This window comes from Pseudorasbora parva, chromosome 25 (assembly GCF_024679245.1).
Source record: "Pseudorasbora parva isolate DD20220531a chromosome 25, ASM2467924v1, whole genome shotgun sequence".
In the NCBI taxonomy this organism is placed as follows: domain Eukaryota; kingdom Metazoa; phylum Chordata; class Actinopteri; order Cypriniformes; family Gobionidae; genus Pseudorasbora; species Pseudorasbora parva.
In genome coordinates this window covers 33283899-33304146 of record NC_090196.1, presented here as the reverse complement: position 1 = coordinate 33304146, position 20248 = coordinate 33283899, and the positions used below count along the sequence as shown (strand labels likewise).

Sequence of the window (20248 nt, the reverse complement as noted above, 5' to 3'; positions counted from 1 at the left end):
CAGTGATCACAAAAAGTGTTTAAGGGTAGTTGAGATGTCAACGATTATTTTTTTTTAAATATCTATAGCATTTTTATAATGACTGTCTACTTGTTAAATGTTTAATTGTGACCATGTTAATGGAGAGAATCCATGACATGTTGTACTTGTATATTTCTGAAATGCTCTTCACACTACAGTAATATTTATAATAACGTTACATTATTGTTTATGACAGTAAATATACAGTCAAAGAAAATAAATTATTGCAAATAAAATGTATTCAACTGGTGACCAGCTACACTACAGTATCCATTTTTCTTATTTCAACTACCCTTAATCAGTTTCAAATGATTAAAAAAACAGAAATACACATGAATACTTTCAATTCCAGCGGCAGTGATTCTCATATCGTATAAAAAATGATGATACATCATGAACAGATGTAAGTGGCAACAAAAGTGCATGATATTAATAATTTTATGGTTAAATATTCGTGTTGCATTATATTGCTGAACTTTTTCATATTTACATATTTCAAGTTCAAAATTCTTTACAATGTGCAAGTGCATCAGCTTGAATTTATGCTGCAGCAAAAAAGTCTGTTCCACAATCCGACATTTGTTTCATGATACACAAACATTTTATCAGCACCAAAAAACTGAAGCCTATTCAATATATATATATTTATTTTGTCATGGAGTAGTTCTTTCCAACTCTTTTTGGCCTGGGTTTAAAAGTCTCACACTTGATGAAACTTGTGCCTCTTCACATGTTCATCTTAATTGGCAGCACAAAGCGAGCTGATTGGTCAGACTGTTGGAGGGGGCGTGGCAGTGCTCGAGAGCAACTGATTAGCTGACACACACCCGTGTCTGGAGAGTCCCTGAGTGATTGGCTGAGGAGGTTGCCATGCAGTTGCCATGCGGTTACCGATCCTCTGCTGTCTTCTCATTGGTCGCCTGCTCGTCTCTCTTTCTTCTTTGCCTGTGGAAGAATCCAAGCTGTGGACGAAAGAGGAAAACAGTGACTTGTTTTAGTGGAAGCGTCCCAGGAGATTTAACCTCAAACAAACCCTAAAATACATGTTTGTTATTATGTAAATAAGTGTTTTGATATGTAAATTTAGCTCTACTTAATCGAAGGTAAAAGAGAGTGGCAACATATGGGCAGAATTTAGGACTGGCTCTGGATAAAAGGATTTCAGTAGGAAACTTTGCTTGGTAACTTTCAGTAAAATCCGTCCCAAACCTTCCAGAGCGCCAGTACCAGCAGGGCCAGAAGTTGTAGTCCTCCCAGTGTGCTTCCAACAATCACCCAGATGGGAATTCTGTATTCGTCCTCCTTCCTAATCTCCAGGATTATCTACGGACCCAGAATACGCAACATTTAAATCTAATTCTCAGATTTGGTCTCATGGATATGAGGGTGTTATAAGATCTGTGTGTGTAATTTATTTAAAGTTGACTAACATATACTGTCTTTTGCACGGGTTATCCAGTAAAAAGCCTGTTAGCCATTTGTATGTTTAAAGGCTTAGTTCAACTAAAAATGAAAGTGTGATGTTTATCTGCTGACCCCCAGTACATCCAGCAGGTGTGTTTGTTTCTTCAGGAGAACACAAATGAAGATTTTTAACTCAGCCGTTGCAGTCTGCCAGTCATAATGCTTGTGAATGGGTAACAACTTTATGAGAGTAAAAAAAAAACATGCTTAGGCAACATGAACACAAACCCTGCTGCTCGTGACGACACATTGATGTCTTAAGACACGAACCGATCGGTTTCTGTGAGAAACACAACAGTATTTATTTTATTTTTTTACCTCATATCAGACGAATCTCATCTAGTGTTCCCATCCGCCATTACTTCTGTCTGTTAAGGTCAAACTGGTGCGATCATATAACTCATTAGTGCCTGCGCGGATCGGTCGAATGAGGCATCTACATAATATACATCTATGATTTCGCCAGTTTGACCTTAACAGACAGAAGTAATGGCGGATGGGAACACTAGATGAGATTCGTCTGATATGAGGTAAAAAACCCACACTAAATACTGCTGTGTTTCTCACAGAAACCGATCGGTTCGTGTCTTAAGACATCAATGTGTCGTCAGGAGCAGAAGGGTTTGTGTTCATGTTGTCTAAGCATGTTTTTTTTGGTCTCAGAGTTGTTACCCATTCACATGCATTATGACTGGCAGACTGCAATTGCTGAGTTAAAACTTTTCATTTGTGTTCTCCTGAAGAAACAAACACACCTACATGCTGGATGCCCTGGAGGTCAGCAGATAAACATCACAGGCTCATTTATGGGTGAACTATCCCTTGTACCAGAAGGGGGCAGCATGTGATTTGAGGGATTCTCCAGAAGAATTTGTCCTTTATTAGCAATGATGGTTCCACAAAGAACCTTTAACATTACATTCCAGGTTTTTTTATAGTGGAAACAGGTTTACTTTTCCCTGAAAGTTTCTTTGGGGCAAACGATCTGGTTCATCTATGGCTGCAAAAACCCAATGGCTGCGTCCAAAACCTAGACAGCTGACTTGTTCCCTCGCTGCCTTCTCCGACAATGGTTTGTAAGGCAGTGTTTTGTGCATGAAGGCACCTCACGAAACTAATTTCGGACAGACTTCTAAGGCAGTGTAACAGTTTAATGATGATCTACAGCAAAATAGAGAGAGAGCTTTGGTGAGAACTAAACACATATTACTACATTAGTAAGTTATCGCTAGAATTTACATCAGATGGGGAATATGTTGGTCAAAAACGTACATTTACACACAAACTGACCAGAAAACGCAACTTTCGGACGCCATATTTTTTTCTCCAGCTCAGCTGTGACTGAATGGAAAGCACAGGATTGTGGGAAATCAAAGGCAGTGAAGGATACATCTGTGCTGCCTTCAAAAATCCATCAGATGAAGGTCTCTGAGAAGGCAGGAACTGATGCAAACATTAGATTCGGATGTGCCTTGAGGCCTTCCTGCCTTAAAGTGTGTCCTCCGAGGGCAGCATTTTCCAGGTTTCGGACGCAGCCAATATTAGAACCTTTATTTTTTAAGAGTGTATCAGAAAGGCCTCAATTGCCTTCAACAAAACGTGCAAACCCTTTAAGGAAAAACCTATGATAAATTCTGTAAACAACGGGTCTGTCTCTCTCATTACAACCCTGCATGTGCACAAACAAATGAAATAAAGCAAGCTCAAAAGTGTAGTTTTGAGTTTTACAGTGTACTCACGTGTCTCATGGGTCGTTCCTCATGGAGGAACATCGGACTGGAGGGACTCAACTCAACTGCGCCTGTCATGACCAAATCTAACCGTTTAAACTTCATCTGAGGGATGAGAGGAAGGGCAATTGGAATCAATTGCATCTCTGCACAAAATGGCTCAAAGACCACTTTGAAATGTTCCGCACCAACTTTCTGCTTTAATACATACAATGCAATTTCAACTGCACTCGTCAAACCATTTTTTACCATGTTTACCGTGAGGGTCTACACAAAAAATAAATAAAAAAAATTCATGGTTACACTTTATTTCGATGGTCTGCTTTAGACACCATAAGATTACGTTTCCATAATTCCCAGTTTTTAGTAATTTGGTATATATTTCAGTTAATGAAATGTATGTTTAAAGGGATAGTTCACCCAAAAATGAGCCTGTGATGTTTATCTGCTGACCCCCAGGGCGTCCAACATGTAGGTGTGTTTGTTTCTTCAGGAGAACACAAATGAAGATTTTTAACTCAGCCGTTGCAGTCTGGCAGTCATAATGATGTGAATGGGTAACAACTCTATGAGAGTAAAAAAACATGCTTAGACAACATGCACAAAACCCCTAATGCTCGTGATGACACACTGAAGTAATGGCGGTAAAAAAGTAAAAAACAAAAAACAAATACTGCTGTGTTTCTCACAGAAACCGATCGGTTCGTGTCTTAAGACATCAATGTGTCGTCACGAGCAGCAGGGTGTGTGTGCATGTTGTCTAAGCATGTTTTTTTACTCTCATAGAGTTGTTACCCATTCACATGCATTATGACTGGCAGACTGCAACGGCTGAGTTAAAAATCTTCATTTGTGTTCTCCTGAAGAAACAAACACACCTACATGTTGGATGCACTGGAGGTCAGCAGATAAACATCACAGGCTCATTTATGGGTGAACTATCCCTTTAAGTTAAATCTGTAAAACCTAAAATGTTGCAACCAGGCAAATGCCGTATACAACTTTCTTGGAAAAACGATAAGGACTGGCAGGGTTGAAAGAAAATACTCACGGCTAATAAAGTGTGAAAATTGAGCCATCCTGTCGCGGTGATGCTAACATCTCCTTGGGGCAGCAGATTGATTATACACTGAGCAAACACTGTATCGCTGGTGGACACATTCTGTGAACACAAAGAGCACAATATGAGTGGAATAGAGCAGGTTTTCCATCTTAAATGTTGAATATTTTCCTTACATTCTGCATTGTTGCAGATCCTCTCTTCCCAGTCTGTCAGTAACGCTCTGTTTACTTCCTGTCTCTATGAAGCCCTTTCTTCTGAAAAGCTCAATGTGCTCTGATTGGTTAGCTGGAGCGGTGTGTTGTGATTGGTCAAGCGCTTAATTCCAACGTGTTTGTGAAATGTCCCGCCTCTTACCATAACTGTCACTACTAACTTAACCAGGCTCTGCCCTTTTAATCTGCGTATTCATTATTTAAACGAGGAATATTGTGACGTTTTGGTTCCAGGAAAAAAAAACACTGACACTGATATAGAGAAGAACAGCAACATTACACACTAAAGAAAGATGAACATGTAAAAAAAGCAGCTAGTCCTCTTTAAAAACGGCTTTGATCATGTCACACTTGGAAACTGAATGAGCCAGAGAGAAAACTGCTAAAACTGTGACGGAGTGAATCATTTCCAATTTGGAGCACATATAGAGTCGCACACAAACGGTCTTGTTATCTCTAGCCAACTGAATGTGATGCAGCAGGCCGGGTGGTTTGTTTTCATCAAGCTTGTCACTTTTGCTGTTTCCCAGCAGATGGAGGCAGTTACTTTATCACAAAACTTCTGAAGAAGTTTGGAAGAAGTGTAAAAAAGAGCAAAGTTTACCATGTGCGGGTTGAGAGAGAGGTCTTCCTGCGAGGACGAGCCGGCGGTGATGACACGTGGAACATTGCAGTGCGATCCAGCCATCTGAGACGTGCAAACAGAGGTCTTAAACACACACGCCACAAGCTTCTCTTGATAATAAAACTGATGAGGATTTACATAAGAACACCACTTGCTAAAACAGAACTACTGATTGATGTTCCAACTCAAATAAACTGGATAAACAGAACACTTGCCTTATGAGATGAAATAACAAGCTCTGGAAGCAGTTAAAGGATTCGTTTGCAACAACATTGGCTCATTGTTCAGTTTCATATTTACAAACAAATTTGCAAAATGACTGAAGATGTTATCAAATTAAGTGACTTTATGCTTGAAACAAGAACAAATATCTTCAAAAAAAAAAAAAAAACTGGCTTTCCCTGTGAATAAAGTCAGAGTTGTAAGATATAAACTCGGAATTGCCAGATATAAACTCGGTATTGCGAATAATAAAGTCAGAGTTGGCCGATATAAATTTGGTATTGGGAATAATAAAGTCAGAGCTGTAAGATATAAACTTGGTATTGGGAATAATAAAGTCAGAGCTGTAAGATATAAACTCGGTATTGCGAATAATAAAGTCAGAGTTGGACGATATAAACTCGGTATTGCGAATACTAAAGTCAGAGTTGGACGATATTAACTCGGTTTTGCGAATAATAAAGTCAGAGTTGTAAGTTATAAACTCGGAATTGCCAGATATAAACTTGGTATTGCGAATAATAAAGTCAGAGTTGGACGATATTAACTCGGTATTGCGAATAATAAAGTCAGAGTTGGACGATATAAACTCGGTATTGCGAATAATAAAGTCAGAGTTGGACGATATTAACTCGGTATTGCGAATAATAAAGTCAGAGTTGGACGATATTAACTCGGTTTTGCGAATAATAAAGTCAGAGTTGTAAGTTATAAAATCGGAATTGCCAGATATAAACTCGGTATTGCGAATAATAAAGTCAGAGTTGTAAGATATAAAATCGGAATTGCCAGATATAAACTCGGTATTGCGAATAATAAAGTCAGAGTTGGACGATATAAACTCAGTATTGCGAATAATAAAGTCAGAGTTGGACGATATAAACTCAGTATTGCGAATAATAAAGTCAGAGTTGTAAGATATAAACTCGGTATTGCGAATAATAAAGTCAGAGTTGGACGATATAAACTCGGTATTGCGAATAATAAAGTCAGAGTTGGACGATATTAACTCGGTATTGCAAATACTAAAGTCAGAGTTGTAAGATATAAACTCGGTATTGCGAATAATAAAGTCAGAGTTGGACGATATAAACTCGGTATTGCGAATAATAAAGTCAGAGTTGGACGATATTAACTCTGTATTGCGAATAATAAAGTCAGAGTTGGACGATATTAACTCGGTATTGCGAATAATAAAGTCAGAGTTGTAAGATATAAACTCGGTATTGCGAATAATAAAGTCAGAGTTGGACGATATAAACTCGGTATTGCGAATAATAAAGTCAGAGTTGGACGATATTAACTCGGTATTGCGAATAATAAAGTCAGAGTTGTAAGATATTAACTCGGTATTGCGAATAATAAAGTCAGAGTTGTAAGATATAAACTCGGTATTGCGAATAATAAAGTCAGAGTTGGACGATATAAACTCGGTATTGCGAATAATAAAGTCAGAGTTGGACGATATTAACTCTGTATTGCGAATAATAAAGTCAGAGTTGGACGATATTAACTCGGTATTGCGAATAATAAAGTCAGAGTTGTAAGATATAAACTCGGTATTGCGAATAATAAAGTCAGAGTTGGACGATATTAACTCGGTATTGCGAATAATAAAGTCAGAGTTGGACGATATTAACTCGGTATTGCGAATAATAAAGTCAGAGTTGTAAGTTATAAACTCGGAATTGCCAGATATAAACTTGGTATTGCGAATAATAAAGTCAGAGTTGGACGATATAAACTCGGTATTGCAAATACTAAAGTCAGAGTTGGACGATATAAACTCGGAATTGCGAATAATAAAGTCAGAGTTTATATCGTACAGAATTGCCAAAAATAAAGTCGGAATTGTGAGATATAAACTCAGAATTGCCAAAAATAAAGTCAGAATTGTGAGATATAAACTCAGAATTGCCAAAAATAAAGTCAGAATTGCGAGATATAAACATGGAATTGCAAAAAAATAAGGTCAGAGTTGCGAGATATAAACTCGATATTGTGAAAAATAAAGTTAGTGTTGCGAGATTTTAACTCGAAAATGTGAAAAATAAACTCAGAATTGCGAATGATAAAGTCAGAGTTGTGAATAAAAAGTCAGAGTTGTGAGATATAAACTTGCAGTTGTGCAAAAAGTCAGATTACCTTTTTTATTCCGTGGCAGAAAAAAGATTCCATAGCTTTAAGCATAAACTCACTTAATAGTTTAAGCACAAGATTTTTTTATTTTTTTATTTTTTCATTTTGTAGTTTGAGGCTGAAATTCAGTGATGAGATATTATGAAAATATAAATAAGTGAACTATAAATGCACCTGATCGATATCCAAGTCTGAGAGGTGCAGGAGAGTGTCTGCGTTTCTGGTCACGGTGAAGACGTTTAGTGTGAAGAGAAGCTCAGAGACGGGGAATAGGCCAAGATTCTGGATCTGGAAAACAAATGGGTTCTGTTTAAGCAGAAACATCTGAGACGTCCAAAGGAAATATTTATTTTGTTCAAATGCACAGCGTATGAAGAAGTTGTCTGATTCATTATGAAGAATATCATTTAAAACCTGGCTTGGTTTGGATATGGAGAGCCCACCTGATAAGAGAGGTTGAAGGGCGGTCCAGTCCCAACAGGGACGTTCTGGACAAGCTCAGGTTTGATCTCAAAATGGGACGAACTGGAGTCTCTGAAAGAAAGAGACCGTCCTGACTCACAGTATCAGTGATTTAATATTAAAGAACTGCGGTAACACTTTAAAATAAGGTCCTATTAATTCCCATGAATGTTAATTAGTTACTTATTAAAGGGTTAGTTAAAAAATCTGTCATTAATTAATCACCCTCATGGCATTCCAAACCTGTAACATTTTCGTTCATCTTCAGAAGATAATTTACCACTTTATTTACAAAATATTAATCTCCAATGCACATTCACAATAGCACCACGACACGTGTGTTGATGTGAGAGCAGATGTATGAAAGCGTGTTGGAGATTAATATTTAGTAAATACTCGCCTAAGCTTATGCTATGCCTACGCCTAAGTCATATGTCCTATCTCCAACATCATACATCCAACATTAAACATTCTACATCATATGCCCTACTTCATATGTCCTATATCTAACTTCATGCGTCCTGTGTCTTACGTCATAAGTCATATGTCCTACTTCATACATCCTATGTCATATGTCCTACATCATACGTCCTATGTGATACATCCTAAAGTCATACATCATATATCCTACTTCATTTGTCCTATATCCTAAGACAAACGTCCTATATTTTACTTCATGTCCTATATCCTAAGACATATGTCCTATATCCTACTTCATATGTCCTATATCCTACTTCATATGTCCTTCATATGTCCTATATCCTACTTCATATGTCCTATATCCTACTTCATATGTCCTTCATATGTCCTATATCCTACTTCATATGTCCTTCATATGTCCTATATCCTACTTCATATGTCCTATATCCTACTTCATATGTCCTATATCCTACTTCATATGTCCTTCATATGTCCTATATCCTACTTCATATGTCCTATATCCTACTTCATATGTCCTATATCCTACTTCATATGTCCTTCATATGTCCTATATCCTACTTCATATGTCCTATATCCTAAGACATACATCCTATATTTTACTTCATGTCCTATATCCTACTTCATATGTCCTATATCCTACTTCATATGTCCTATATCCTAAGACATACATCCTATATTTTACTTCATGTCCTATATCCTACTTCATATGTCCTTTATCCTACTTCATATGTCCTATATCCTAAGACATATGTCCTTTATCCTACTTCATACGTCCTACATCCTACTTCATATGTCCTATATCCTACTTCATACGTCCTACATCCTACTTCATATGTCCTATATCCTACTTCATATGTCGTATATCCTAAGACATACATCCTATATTTTACTTCATGTCCTATATCCTAAGACATATGTCCTTTATCCTACTTCATATGTCCTATATCCTACTTCACATGTCCTATATCCTACTTCATACGTCCTACATCCTAAGACATATGTCCTATATCCTACTTCATATGTCCTACATCCTACTTCATATGTCCTATATCCTACTTCATATGTCCTATATCCTACTTCATACGTCCTACATCCTAAGACATATGTCCTATATCCTACTTCATACGTCCTACATCCTACTTCATATGTCCTATATCCTACTTCATACGTCCTACATCCTAAGACATATGTCCTATATCCTACTTCATATGTCCTACATCCTACTTCATATGTCCTATATCCTACTTCACATGTCCTATATCCTACTTCATACGTCCTACATCCTAAGACATATGTCCTATATCCTACTTCATACGTCCTACATCCTACTTCATATGTCCTATATCCTACTTCATATGTCCTTCATACGTCCTACATCCTACTTCATATGTCCTATATCCTACTTCATATGTCCTATATCCTACTTCATATGTCCTATATCCTACTTCATATGTCGTATATCCTAAGACATACATCCTATATTTTACTTCATGTCCTATATCCTACTTCATATGTCCTATATCCTACTTCCTACTTCATATGTCCTATATCCTACTTCATATGTCCTATTTCCTACTTCCTACTTCATATGTCCTATATCCTACTTCATATGTCCTATATCCTACTTCATATGTCCTATATCCTACTTCATATGTCCTATATCCTACTTCATATGTCCTATATCCTACTTCATATGTCCTTCATATGTCCTATATCCTACTTCATATGTCCTATATCCTACTTCATATGTCCTATATCCTACTTCATATGTCCTTCATATGTCCTATATCCTACTTCATATGTCCTATATCCTACTTCATATGTCCTATATCCTAAGACATACATCCTATATTTTACTTCATGTCCTATATCCTACTTCATATGTCCTATATCCTACTTCATATGTCCTATATCCTAAGACATACATCCTATATTTTACTTCATGTCCTATATCCTACTTCATATGTCCTTTATCCTACTTCATATGTCCTATATCCTAAGACATATGTCCTTTATCCTACTTCATACGTCCTACATCCTACTTCATATGTCCTATATCCTACTTCATACGTCCTACATCCTACTTCATATGTCCTATATCCTACTTCATATGTCGTATATCCTAAGACATACATCCTATATTTTACTTCATGTCCTATATCCTAAGACATATGTCCTTTATCCTACTTCATATGTCCTATATCCTACTTCACATGTCCTATATCCTACTTCATACGTCCTACATCCTAAGACATATGTCCTATATCCTACTTCATATGTCCTACATCCTACTTCATATGTCCTATATCCTACTTCATATGTCCTATATCCTACTTCATACGTCCTACATCCTAAGACATATGTCCTATATCCTACTTCATACGTCCTACATCCTAAGACATATGTCCTATATCCTACTTCATACGTCCTACATCCTAAGACATATGTCCTATATCCTACTTCATATGTCCTACATCCTACTTCATATGTCCTATATCCTACTTCACATGTCCTATATCCTACTTCATACGTCCTACATCCTAAGACATATGTCCTATATCCTACTTCATACGTCCTACATCCTACTTCATATGTCCTATATCCTACTTCATATGTCCTTCATACGTCCTACATCCTACTTCATATGTCCTATATCCTACTTCATATGTCCTATATCCTACTTCATATGTCCTATATCCTACTTCATATGTCGTATATCCTAAGACATACATCCTATATTTTACTTCATGTCCTATATCCTACTTCATATGTCCTATATCCTACTTCCTACTTCATATGTCCTATATCCTACTTCATATGTCCTATTTCCTACTTCCTACTTCATATGTCCTATATCCTAAGACATATGTCCTTTATCCTACTTCATATGTCCTACATCCTACTTCATATGTCCTATATCCTACTTCATATGTCCTATATCCTACTTCATATGTCCTATTTCCTACTTCCTACTTCATATGTCCTATATCCTACTTCATATGTCCTATATCCTAAGACATATGTCCTTTATCCTACTTCATATGTCCTATATCCTACTTCATATGTCCTATATCCTACTTCATATGTCCTATATCCTACTTCATATGTCCTATATCCTACTTCATATGTCCTATATCCTACTTCATATGTCCTATATCCTACTTCATATGTCCTATATCCTACTTCATATGTCCTATATCCTACTTCATATGTCCTTTATCCTACTTCATATGTCCTATATCCTACTTCATATGTCCTATATCCTAAGACATATGTCCTTTATCCTACTTCATATGTCCTATATCCTACTTCATATGTCCTATATCCTACTTCATATGTCCTATATCCTACTTCATATGTCCTATATCCTACTTCATATGTCCTTTATCCTACTTCATATGTCCTATATCCTACTTCATATGTCCTATATCCTAAGACATATGTCCTTTATCCTACTTCATATGTCCTATATCCTACTTCATATGTCCTATATCCTACTTCATATGTCCTATATCCTACTTCATATGTCCTTTATCCTACTTCATATGTCCTTTATCCTACTTCATATGTCCTATATCCTACTTCATATGTCCTATATCCTACTTCATATGTCCTTTATCCTACTTCATATGTCCTTCATATGTCCTATATCCTACTTCATATGTCCTATATCCTACTTCATATGTCCTATATCCTACTTCATATGTCCTATATCCTACTTCATATGTCCTATATCCTACTTCATATGTCCTTTATCCTACTTCATATGTCCTATATCCTACTTCATATGTCCTATATCCTAAGACATATGTCCTTTATCCTACTTCATATGTCCTATATCCTACTTCATATGTCCTATATCCTACTTCATATGTCCTATATCCTACTTCATATGTCCTATATCCTACTTCATATGTCCTTTATCCTACTTCATATGTCCTATATCCTACTTCATATGTCCTATATCCTAAGACATATGTCCTATATCCTACTTCATATGTCCTATATCCTACTTCATATGTCCTTTATCCTACTTCATATGTCCTATATCCTACTTCATACGTCCTACATCCTAAGACATATGTCCTATATCCTACTTCATATGTCCTATATCCTACTTCATATGTCCTTTATCCTACTTCATATGTCCTATATCCTACTTCATACGTCCTACATCCTAAGACATATGTCCTATATCCTACACCATATATCATACGTCCTACATTCTAATTATGGATTTTTTTCTTAATAAAAAACACATGGCTTCCCTTCAGAAGGCCTTAATTAACCCCCTGGAGTCGTCTGGATTACTTTTATGATGGATGGATGCACTTTTTTGGGCTTCAGAATACCATTCATGTTACCATTCACTGCCATTATTGCCTGGAAGAGCCAGGATATTTTTTTTTAAATATAACTCTGATTGTGTTTGGCTGAAAGAAGAAAGTCCTATACACCTATGATGGCTTGAGGGTAAATTCTGTAATGATTTTCATTTTTGGGTGAACTAATCCTTTAAAAGTCTGTTTTTGGACTATTCATATTTTATTAAAATGTTTAATAGAAGGTTCTACAGTTATTTTTTCACATTACAATAGCAATAGTTATCTATAAAAAAAAAAAGATATACAGCTCTAGAAAATATTTAGAGACCACTTAACATTGTTTTCTCAATGTTATTAAGTGGTCTCTTGATTTTTTCCAGAGCTGTATAATTTTCTTATGCTAAATATTATGGAGCTAGAAATATGACAAAATGATCTGAATTTGAATTGTATAAATCTGAATTATTGACAAGTGTAATCTAACAAAATTGAATATTATGTTGCATTTTACATAGTTCTGAATTTGAATTTTTTAAAATGTTGAATATAGAACCTTTGAAATTGAACACATCTGAAATGTTTTTGTGTCGAAATTGTTTAGACATGTATTTTCAAACAGCAGATATTTTGTTCTGAATTAATCGACTGGAAATATTCAGTTTTTGAAAATACAGATTCAAGATTTCAGATGAAGAAGAAATTCAGATCATCAAATTCAATATTCTAAAATACAGATCCAAGATTTCAGATGAAGAAGAAATTCAGATCATCAAATTCAATATTCTAAAATACAGATCATCAAATTCAATATTCTAAAATACAGATCATCAAATTCAATATTCTAAAATTCAGATCATCAAATTCAATATTCTAAAATTCAGATCATCAAATTCAATTTTCTAAAATTCAGATCATCAAATTCAATCATCTAAAATACAGATCATCAAATTCAATATTCTAAAATTCAGATCATCAAATTCAATATTCTAAAATTCAGATCATCAAATTCAATATTCTAAAATTCAGATCATCAAATTCAATATTCTAAAATTCAGATCATCAAATTCAATATTCTAAAATTCAGATCATCAAATTCAATCATCTAAAATTCAGATCATCAAATTCAATATTCTAAAATTCAGATCATCAAATTCAATGTTCTAAAATTCAGATCATCAAATTCAATGTTCTAAAATTCAGATCATCAAATTCAATCATCTAAAATTCAGATCATCAAATTCAATATTCTAAAATACAGATCATCAAATTCAATATTCTAAAATTCAGATCATCAAATTCAATCATCTAAAATTCAGATCATCAAATTCAATGTTCTAAAATTCAGATCGCAGAAATTCAGATCATCAAATTCAATGTTCTAAAATTCAGATCGCAGAAATTCAGATCATCAAATTCAATGTTCTAAAATTCAGATCATCAAATTCAATGTTCTAAAATTCAGATCGCAGAAATTCAGATCATCAAATTCAATATTCTAAAATACAGATCATCAAATTCAATCATCTAAAATTCAGATCGCAGAAATTCAGATCATCAAATTCAATATTCTAAAATACAGATCATCAAATTCAATCATCTAAAATTCAGATCGCAGAAATTCAGATCATCAAATTCAATATTCTAAAATACAGATCATCAAATTCAATATTCTAAAATTCAGATCATCAAATTCAATATTCTAAAATTCAGATCGCAGAAATTCAGATCTTACAGAAAGTAGGCCAGAGGTCATCAGGGAAGAGTAAAGGATGTCAGAAAAATCCAACGGAGCACCATCTGATCATTTCATTTCCTATTTGTAATGGAAGAAAGAGAAAAGATCAAACAACCCCTTTATACTTTTTTGTTTATTTTAGATTAATGCACAGAAAAAGAGATTTCGGCTAGATTTCTCATTTTTCGTGCGTGATTTACAAATCGCTGATTAGTGAAGAAAATCTAAGCGTTTGACGTCATCTGTCGTTCTCCAGGGTTGAATCCAAAATCGCCCCCATAAACCCTCACTATTCCCTACTTTAGTCCACTAATACAGTTAACTCGAACAAGTGAATGAATGTAGATGAATGAGTTTTCTTTTGGGGGTGGGGGGTGAAGTTGTTAACAATAATAATGCTCTAATGATGCGTGACCTATTTTTTAACAGTCTATGGCGTGACAGTCACAGATCACTGTAGCCCTCGGTTCAAGCAAACGGCAGCGCTCATGACATGAACCAATCACCTCCGCTTTACAGCACGAGAGAAATCATGAATGAACACACAGGGCTGACTGTAAGGGCTCCACATTATCTTTGTCTGGGACAAATCAAAGAGGGTTTTACTTTCCCGACAGGACAAATAAAACATTAAAATAACCAGATAATTTATTTATTATTATATTCAATGTAAACAGCGACTGATAATGGAGTGTATCTCTGGTAACAAAGTCTCTTTGTGAGACATTCGTGGAGAAATCAAAACAAGTGAGCAGCAATCTAAACGATTTCAAATAGCTACATTGCATTTGTGAATTGTGTAGCATAATTCATTATTAGGTACTTACATTTTAGACTCAAAAACCTTTTTTTTTTCAACTATGATTTCACCGACGAATATAGTTCCAAAGGAACAACACTCAGCGCGGTGTTTTGAACTGAATGAATCAGCGTTTTGAATGAATCATTTGAATGAACGACTCAATGACTCACTCATTAAGACGATCACTTGCTGCCACCTATTGGCGGTTTAGTTTCATGTTTAAAAGTATCATTGCATTTTTTTATTTGTATATTCAAACATTTAGAACATCAATCTCATAACATTATTCATTGCTGTTTTATTTTTGCAGTTTAAATTAATTAATTTGATTGGTAAAAGCCCTAGTGTCTTACTAATATAACTGCATTTATTAATCAAATGTAAGAATTGAACATGAAATGCATACATTTAATAAGATTTTAAAAAATGGCCTTTATAAAATGACATAACGCCCTGGGGTAAATATCACAAATATGCAGATTTAAGCAGGCCTATGTAAAAGCTGATAGAACACTGATGAGAATATTACTACAGAATCAATATATTTATACCACCAAAAATCCCCCCAATACACTGTACAGTACATACAATTTACTCTGTTCTCTACCTGATAGGCCGGATTTTGAAACTTGTTTGCAGGTATTGAGGGTATAGGGGGCGATTTCAGATTCAGCCCAGGTCTGTTCAACAAAATAGTAGTCTTATAGCAGTAGAAGATACCGCTTCTTAAACTGTACTGGGCAGGTCCTAGATCAAGCAACTTTTCTGTGCAACTTAACCCGTTTCACAGAAAAAAATGTTTATCTGAAATATAAAATATTAATCAGTACCCAACCTTATTTAATTGTGCAGTAAACCACACGAAAAATGAGAAATCTAGCCGAAATCTCTTTTTCTGTGCATTAATCTAAAATAAACAAAAAAGTATAAAAGGGCCGTTTGATCTTTTCTCTTTATTCCATTACAAATAGTAAATGAAATGATCAGATATGGTGCTCCATTGGATTTTTCTGACATCCTTTACTCTTCCCTGATGACCTCTGGCCTACTTTCTGTAAGATCTGAATTTCTGCGATCTGAATTTTAGAATATTGAATTTGATGATCTGAATTTTAGAATATTGAATTTGATGATCTGTATTTTAGAATATTGAATTTGATGATCTGAATTTCTTTTTCATCTGAAATCTTGAATCTGTATTTTCAAAAACTGAATATTTCCAGTCGATTAGCCTAATTCAGAACAAAATATCTGCTGTTTGAAAATACATGTCTAAACAATTTCGACACAAAAACATTTCAGATGTGTTCAATTTCAAAGGTTCTATATTCAACATTTAAAAAAATTCAAATTCAGAACTATGTAAAATGCAACATAATATTCAATTTTGTTAGATTACACTTGTCAATAATTCAGATTTATACAATTCAAATTCAGATCATTTAGTCATATTTCTACCTCCATAGAATATAGACTTTGTTACCTTGTGAAGAGAATATCAGCCTCATATTTCAGACTGTGGTAGATGTCGTTGATGTTGTCCTCTGGAAACATCTCTTCCCCTTCACTGCAACAAAAACAGATTCATCTCAACAAAACCATTAACTAAGACCACAAGAAAGTCAAGTCATCTGGAAGCGCTGCGGCTGAGAGCTTGTTAGCAAACAGTAATTTCATCATGTTATACATCAATAAAAATACCCTTGCGTGATCATGAGACTCTCATTGGTTCAAAGGTCATGACCTCACCTGGAGACCCTGAGGCTGATCTGGATGTAGTTCAAGAAGACAGATCTGCTGAACTCAAACTCCAGTCGAAAATACACCTGGATAAAGGAGTAAAACGTCAACACAAGCCAACAGAGAAGACAAAACACAACAAAAGGACATACTGTTCTTCTATACTACAGTCATTTATGGCTTCTGCATTTCTCATTGTCATCTAATTGGCCGCTCCGGCTGTGATTAATGGAATTGCGGCTTTGTACCGGATTTGAACAGAAGGTGCCGTGAATTTCCGACTGGCCCCAGAGACATTTGGGGAATTCAAGAAGTCAAACGAAGAGTCTGGGGCGACGCCAGCCCACCAAGAGCTCAGGAAACCACAGAGAAAAACTAAACTACCACAGAACGTACCTAAGGAACAATCCCACTGAGAGAAAGGCTGATCGAACACGCGAATCAGACCTTCGGTATGTGGAAAACGAACGGGGAAAAGATGGTCTATCTGCCCCATTCTGACAGGCATAAATAAATATCTGCATATGAAGAGAATCACTGGATTTTATGTGTTGAGTTTTCTGTTCTGTGGCTTCTGTTAATGTCAGGAGGATTACAGACATGTTTTCAACAACCCCGGGCTTCTGTTTTGTTGTAGATTGATTCAAGTGTTCTCTCAAATTGCAACATATGACATTTGTTTTTCCAAGCAATCGAGTGGTTTAAGGGATAGTTCACCCAAAAATGAAAATGTGATGTTTATCTGCTCTCCCCCAGTGCATCCAACATGTAGGTGTGTTTGTTTCTTCAGGAGAACACAAATGAAGATTTTTAACTCAACCATTGCTGTGTGTAGGTTAGGGATGCGCGATATACCGGTACTGGAAAAATACCGGTATATATTTTATTTAAAACGGTACGATATCATGATTTGGCACATTTCGGTATATGCTGCTTTTCCGAAGTTCACCGCTAGATGGCAGCGCGCTACCCCAACTGACCCGAAACAACCGGCAAATATGACAACAACATAGACGGACAAAATGGATAAAGCAGTTGAATCTCACTCAAGATGCCCAAAACGAATGAATAAAGAGAGGAGTAGAAGTGACATTTGTAATGACTTTGCTTATAAAACTGATGAAGAACCATCAAACCTAGCCAAGAAGCATCTGTCACTATCCTGACTTTAAGACTTCTGAAGAGATCGACAGGTCAGTGAATCATTCAAACCATCTCATTTAGACATTTTTGTTTTTTTAACACTGATCAACGCACACACACAGCCTAACATAAGATCAAATATCACAATCTCCAGCGTTCGTTTCAACCAATGACATTTAGATCTCATTATATTTGCACGCGTACTATTGCACTGTTTACATTCGCGTTAGACACAACCGACTGTGTTTATGTGAATACTCACTAAAGACGGACATTTGTACATAATTCTGTGTGTTTGACTGTTTAAGGAAACTTAATGTGTAATGTGTGAGCGTGACTAAGTGACAGGCGTGTGTGTGTGTGTGTGTGTGTGTGTGTGTGTCGTTGTTATAAGCTCATGTCTCCTGTAACTGTTATTACGAAATGCTATAAAATCGCTTGCGTGTTCAAATGATTTCCGTTCTCCATCCCGAGACGAGCGTGAAATGTTGAATAGGATTATTCAGATCGCTTTAGTGTAGTGCGATGTCTTTTGAAACCAGAAGCATTTAGCTAATTTTGAGAGATTTTTGCTGAAATTATTTCTCACAAGAAAGTTTTCAAATGACTGATTTGATGTGATAAGCTTCGCTGATTAATTTACTAATAAACATTTGTGGTAATTTCCCACTTTATAAACTCAAAACTTGCATAATTGTTCTCATTCGCGTGCAATATACCCGCGCTAATATCAGACCGTGTGGTATCGATTTAATATCGGTACTTCGGTATTAGATTGTGGTACCGTACCGAAGCCAAAATTGTGGTATCGAGCCATCCCTAGTGTAGGTCATATAATGCATGTCAATGGGTAACAATTCTATGAGAGCAAAAAAAACATGCTTACTGTGCGTTCACACCGCCGGCGAGAGCGTCAAAATTCGCTCTTGCCGTCCTGCCAACGACGCTGTAGAAAGCTTCGTGGACACGCTGCCGCTCTGACGTAGATCGAATGATTTTTCTTTTTTTAAACTGTATTTAAAGAGGCCGCAAATCAAACAAGCATGTTGATAATCGGCCTATTGGGAGGGGTGGGGGTACTGGTTTGCTTATCTCAAATGATTGGAATAAATTAACCTCATGAAATTGTTTAAATGTGAAAGTAAGAATGAATTGCATACCCGCTGAACAACGAGTGTTCTAGCGCCTATAAAATAGTGTTGTGCGACTTCTTAACAAATTACACATCACTATGAATGATCTCGTCATAGATGATCGGGAAACCCGCACAGCAATGATCAACTTCTTATATTTTGCTTGGGAACTAATGTGGTCGGAACCAAAGTTTACAGGCCTGCGTTCTCTGGATTTCTCTCAAGCGGAGCACTTCTACATTCTGACTGGTAGCCGCCGAACCGCGGCATAGCTCATTACCATAAAGTTGAGCTGATTTCAACTCTCCTTGACGCCCAAATCGTCCAAGACGCGCCACGCCGCTCTTGCCAGAGCTCGCCGCCTGGCTCCCATTGAAAATGAATGACTTCCGGCCACCTTGCCGCTCTTGCCACCGGCAGTGTGAACGCACAGTTAGACAACATGCACAAAGAGCCCTGTGCCTCATGTCGACACATTGATGTCTTAAGACACAAAACGATCAGTTTGTGTGAGAAATCGAGCCGTATGTATATCATTTTTTTACCTCAAATACAACGCTATATCCAACAGCCTGGAACGCGCTTCACTTCCGGTATAAGAAGGTCAATAATACACGCTCTGGGGATATACGAGCCAGACCTTACCGGAAGTGACGCGTGTTCCAGGCTGTTGGATATAGCGTTGTATTTGAGGTAAAAAAATGATATACATACGGCTCGATTTCTCACACAAACTGATCGCTTTGTGTCTTAAGACATCAATGTGTCGACATGAGGCACAGGGCTCTTTGTGCATGTTGTCTAAGCATGTTTTTTTACTCTCATAGAGTTGTTACCCATTCACATGCATTATATGACCTACACACAGCTACGGTTGAGTTAAAAATCTTCATTTGTGTTCTCCTGAAGAAACAAACACACCTACATGATGGATGCACTGGGGGTCAGCAGATAAACATCACATTTTCATTTTAGGGTGAACTATCCCTTT

The 20248-nt window shown here is 36.3% G+C and overlaps 1 protein-coding gene across 1 annotated transcript in view; it reads right to left on the bottom strand.

Moving 5' to 3' along the window:
• Nucleotides 1-357: 357 nt before the first annotated feature.
• itga11b (integrin, alpha 11b) overlaps nt 358-20248 on the bottom strand; it is a 59354-nt gene continuing 39463 nt past the window's right edge. The window contains exons 20-28 of the mRNA XM_067436630.1: nt 16991-17067; nt 16725-16808; nt 7920-8010; nt 7651-7764; nt 5095-5178; nt 4267-4377; nt 3225-3320; nt 1231-1344; nt 358-983 (exon numbers count right to left, since the gene is read on the bottom strand). Coding sequence (XP_067292731.1) covers nt 909-983; nt 1231-1344; nt 3225-3320; nt 4267-4377; nt 5095-5178; nt 7651-7764; nt 7920-8010; nt 16725-16808; nt 16991-17067 — 846 coding nt within the window. The 3' untranslated portion in view covers nt 358-908. The remainder of the gene's footprint in view (nt 984-1230; nt 1345-3224; nt 3321-4266; nt 4378-5094; nt 5179-7650; nt 7765-7919; nt 8011-16724; nt 16809-16990; nt 17068-20248) is intronic.